We start from the raw sequence: 4366 nt of genomic DNA on the forward strand, positions 1-4366 counted from the left end.
AGTACATTTTCAAACCAGGGCCTTTAGTGTTGTCTATAGAGCAGGAGCTGTGTCAGACCTACTGTGTAAGTTGCCGTGTGTTCATTGGTTTTGAAAAGCAGTCTTAAACTGTTGGATCACGCATGTACTTGAATATTCTGAACCAAGCCTGGGTTCTCTGATCAGCCACTTAAAACTAGCACCTTCAGTAGGCTGGAATGCATGCCACATTTTTATTTGTACCAATAATAGTACATGACCCAGCACAAAACCAAGTCTCTTGAAAGGTTTCCTCAGTGACTTCCTGGGACAGGGCTCCATCATGAGCTAATCTTGTCACAGGCCAGGAGTCCGACGTACGAATTTCTTAAACCACAGGTATGATGTGGCTGCACAGAGTCCATACCTTGGGTTAACAGAGAAAGAAAGTGAACAGTTCTGAAGGTGGGGGGGCAAGGGAGCAGCTGGGGCAGGGACTTACCAGGTGATGATGTACTGCAAGTGCTCGTTCCTCAGGGTCACTCTGGTTTGCCCTCCAATGGGTCCTCCAGGGACGGTGCTTTCTGCAGAGACAAGCTCAGTGCCCTCAATTTATGTCCCCAGCCGCTTGGTGCCTTCTAGCTCTTTTTAGAGCTCATTTTTGCATGGCCAATTTCTTTGATGTGGAACCAGCCAGCCCCCAAGCTTTGCCTCCTTTTCGTACCTGCTAAGCATACTGTCATCCCTCCCCCAACACTAGAATGTAGACAGTGGGACGTAACTGGGGCTCCCCTGGAATGAGAGGAAGGTAAGCAGGTCCCTTATTTACTGAAGACTTGGACTGGGGTGGGCTGGTCACAACGTACTGAAGTCCGCATCGATGAAAATGGGGTCTGCACCAGTGAGTTTGGCCATGGCCTCCAGGTCCCGGTAATGCCAGTGGTTCCTTTCTGGATTGTTCTCAGGGACAAAAGGCTTCCTGGTTTCTGCCAACCGCACCATCCCGACAAGGTCCACTTCTCCCTCAATCTGGAAAGGAAAGTGCGGTTGCTCCTTCGGCTCCCCCTGGAGCCTGGGTGCTTGCTACAGAGCCTTGCTCACCGGAGGGAAGGGGTCACGCCCCTTACCTGGCCCTTCTGCCGCGTGTCAGGATTCACTTTCTTCCTAGGGACAAACCCTCGATTTACCAGGATGGTGACTCTAGAATAATGAAAGCATGCTGCTTCAGGTGGGGAAGGGGTTTCGAATGAGGTTATCACTGCTGTTTCCTCGGGCATCTCCAGAAAGAAATGTGTCAGGGAAGGGTTTAAAGCAGGACTCTGGAGTAGCTGGCGGAGGCCTCCAGCTCCTGAAAGGGTGTGTGCCAATGGGAAGCCTTCCTCTGGTGCCTTGCCTCTGGGGTTTTGGTTGGCAGGAGCCATCAACCCCTGGGAGGTTAACCCCCATCTCTGCTGTGTGCCCCGCCCCCCAATGGAACATGCCACCACCGCCAGAGCCAGGGTTCAGACACCCACTTCTCCCTTGAACTTCCTGGAGCAGCACCCTGTACATCCGCCTCCAGTCTCCCTCCTAACGGGGCAGCCTGCTAGAAAGGCAGCGGGGTTTCATCTGTACATTGAACATTCGGGAAGCTGCTCCAGTCGCAGTGCCCCTTTACACATTTCCTTTCCCTGGAATGTTCCCATCTCTACGCTTTTGGCCCAAATAGTACCTTGGGAAGTCTTCCCTGACTTGACTACCTATAGGCAGAGCTGGGGGTTCCCTTCAGTTCCTCTTGTCTCTGATGCTGTATTTCATGTAGTGACCATTAGACTATTTCATCCCTTTCAAAGCTTAACACAGGACTTGTGCAGTAATAAGCTAAATGAATTGGCTTAATGTCAGTTACAAATTACGAACTCTTCAGGCAGTTGAACCTTTCTGGGTTTCCTGGGTTCCCCAGGATATTCCCAAGGATAGGGGTTGAAAGGAAAGAAGAAAATACGCATGTGTTGACTGCATCTGCCAAGCCGGTGAGCTCCCTGCGAGTCCTACTTACCCCAGGTCAGTGCAGTGGAAAGGAGTGACAACATAGGCACCGCTCTGGACCGAGGAGGAGAGCCGGCCGGCCTCCTGGGCCTCCCGGACCGGGTCCACCATGGTCCGTGGCATCATGTACAGCTCTTTGGAGTGGTCAAAGTGCCCCCTGACTTTCACGGGCCTGTACTCCAGACTTTTCAGTTCCATTGGGCTACATGGGAGAGGAGAGAAGCAGAGCTAGGCCAAGCAAGGTCTGGCAGGAAGACAAACCCTCGGGACTGCAAACCACAAAGCCCACTGGCCACAGAAGAAACGTTGAAGGGAAGGAGGCAATGTGCAGGCACTGGGGACAGCTGGGGTGCAAGGAGCCCGCTACAGGGGGAAGCTAATCCCTTAGACGCCAAGTGGAAACATCTGTGCTGCCGAACGGTCCACATTAAGCTGAAAATGTGGACTGCTGTGTGAATTTGATGAAATGTGCGGGACCAAACCACACCTGCAAACGCGCTGGTATGCCCCCCCCCCACTCTCCCGGAAAGTTTCATTGAAGACAGCTGTTCCTCCAGGACAGTGCTTTGAAATGAGAGGAGAAGGCAGTGACACCATTTAGGACACATTTTCAAAATACACTCACGTCAAGACATAACTGCCTGCCCTCACCCATCATCTAAGAACTGCCACTATAGGGGGCTATCAGCACGGGGGGTGGGGGGATCCCTCAGGTACATGGCCCTGAAAAGACGGTGAAAGCAAGAATCTCAGGTTCTTTATATACTTCAGGCAGCTTCCGCAGGGTGGTTGGTATCAGTAGGAAGCACAGCAGAACCACCCATCTTGAGCGCTCCCATCTGAGGCCCAGGAGGCAAGCAGAAGCCAGGCTGCGCTGCTGACGTCAGTGAGACCAGCCCCAGGCCAGCAGCCCCACACTCACTCTGCTGGCAGAGGGATAGGCTCGGCCATAACTCTGGACTCCAGCTCTGCAATCAGCTTCAGCTTCCACTGCCGACGCTGCACCTGTGGAAACAGACTAAGCCCAGGCAAATGGCAGCAGGGTCAAGGACTCAGCCACAGGAGCTGGAGGCCAGTCTTTACCTGCCATGTCCCCAGGCCAAAGGCAGTCACAGGAATGAGAAGCAAGAACCACTGGAGAAAGGAGTCGTCTTCCGCTTTTGTGGCAGGTGCTTCTGCTGCTGAACTGCCACACCTGCTTGGCCTCCAGGCCAATCCTAGGAAGTTTTAAACATGGACATGGGGTCAGAAGCCCTGAACAAATAGACTGGAGCAGCCCACTCCTCACAGCTCCGCTAATACTGCCCGAGAGCACGGGCTCCACAAGCAGTCAGGAGGCAGCCTGTGCCCAGCGCATGGCACTCAGTGGATGCTTACTGACCAAATAAAGGAGACCTCGGCCTTAGTCCTGGCCCTGCCACCAGCCACGACCCTGGGTGATTCATGTAACCACCCCCATGCCTTTCACTCCGGAACACGGTGACGTGCATTCGCGTGCACTGACACCAGAGGTTCTGGTTGCTGCGCTTTGAAGGGACAAAAATGTGATACAAACTCAGGAGAGTGGTTTACAGAGCTCTCTTATGAGCTTCCCTTTTTCATTGCCCATAAACTTAAGGATGAAAAATGGACACAAAGTGCATTTAAGCTGAGAGTGCGAGTCCCACCAAAAAAAAGCATCATGGCCTTGTGGATGGTGAAAGAGCAGGCCTGGGGCAGGCCAGCGTGTGCACAGCACGCTCCACGCCAGCTCACCCTTTGCTGTAGTCCGGAGGCCACGCAAGCTGTGAAGATCAGATGTGCTTGCTTTTAGGATCCCAGACACCTGGGTTTCAATCTTGGGTTGGCCGCTCATGAGGCGGACCAGACACTGCGATGTCACTTAACGCGTTGGGCCGCGTGTGTACTACGTGTGCGAGCGGAGCCAGCCCTGGGACTGCCCTACACGCAATCAAGGCTCCATTTAGAGGCACTGAGCATAATAAAGGCGACCACAGCTTATCTCAACGCCCACGGGCCCGTGCACCGTGCAGGGGTGCGCGGCTCTGCCCACGTGCCTCGGTTACGCCGGGACGAGTCCTCACCTGCGCGCGGGGGAACCCCAAGGACGCTCCTGCGGGACGCGCGGGCTGGGGCCTGCGGAGACGCGCGGGGCAGCTGAGCTCGTTCAGGCCCGGGCGCGGGCCCCCGAACCCGCCCGACAGGCCTCCGCCCGGCCGCCCCGCTCACCTGCCCTGCGCCCGCCGCGCGCTGCAGCCGCCCCAGCCACCGCGCCGCCGCGGCCATCCCCCCGCGGCTCATTCCCGGGCCTGCGGACAACTGCTTCCGGGGCGCGCCGAGCCCCGCCCCTGGCCCCGCCCCCGGCCCCGGCCCCGGCCCC

At 55.8% G+C, this 4366-nt stretch overlaps 1 protein-coding gene across 8 annotated transcripts; it reads right to left on the reverse strand.

Moving 5' to 3' along the window:
- Window positions 1-189: 189 nt before the first annotated feature.
- SURF1 (SURF1 cytochrome c oxidase assembly factor) lies at window positions 190-4317 on the reverse strand. 8 transcript variants are annotated; one of them, XM_081067257.1, is made up of 10 exons: window positions 4216-4297; window positions 4071-4122; window positions 3742-3927; window positions 3070-3203; window positions 2909-2991; window positions 1997-2188; window positions 1086-1158; window positions 825-987; window positions 461-542; window positions 190-385 (listed from the first exon to the last, which is right to left on the reverse strand). In XM_081067257.1, exons 3-10 carry the CDS (start codon window positions 3839-3841, stop codon window positions 316-318), a joined length of 897 nt encoding a protein of 298 aa, XP_080923383.1. In that variant the 5' UTR covers window positions 3842-3927; window positions 4071-4122; window positions 4216-4297; the 3' UTR covers window positions 190-315. The 8 variants fall into 8 exon arrangements, with proteins under 8 accessions (XP_080923383.1, XP_080923382.1, XP_080923381.1 ...); XM_081067261.1 differs by having other exon boundaries at window positions 191-385; window positions 2909-3004; window positions 4216-4299; XM_081067256.1 differs by lacking the exon at window positions 3742-3927 and having other exon boundaries at window positions 4216-4317.
- Window positions 4318-4366: the final 49 nt, after the last annotated feature.

This window comes from Rhinolophus hipposideros (assembly GCF_964194185.1).
Source record: "Rhinolophus hipposideros genome assembly, chromosome: 11".
NCBI classification, from domain to species: domain Eukaryota; kingdom Metazoa; phylum Chordata; class Mammalia; order Chiroptera; family Rhinolophidae; genus Rhinolophus; species Rhinolophus hipposideros.

Excerpts from the sequence above, each read along its gene's own strand:
- SURF1 (XM_081067255.1), bottom strand. The coding sequence starts at position 4,272 with ATGGCCGCGGCGGCGCGGTGGCTGGGGCGGCTGCAGCGCGCGGCGGGC. Across the intron at positions 1,159-1,996 it reads TTCCACTGCACTGACCTGGG|AGTCACCATCCTGGTAAATC; the intron begins GTAAGTAGGACT and ends TCATTATTCTAG. Across the intron at positions 988-1,085 it reads ACACGCGGCAGAAGGGCCAG|ATTGAGGGAGAAGTGGACCT; the intron begins GTAAGGGGCGTG and ends TTTCCTTTCCAG.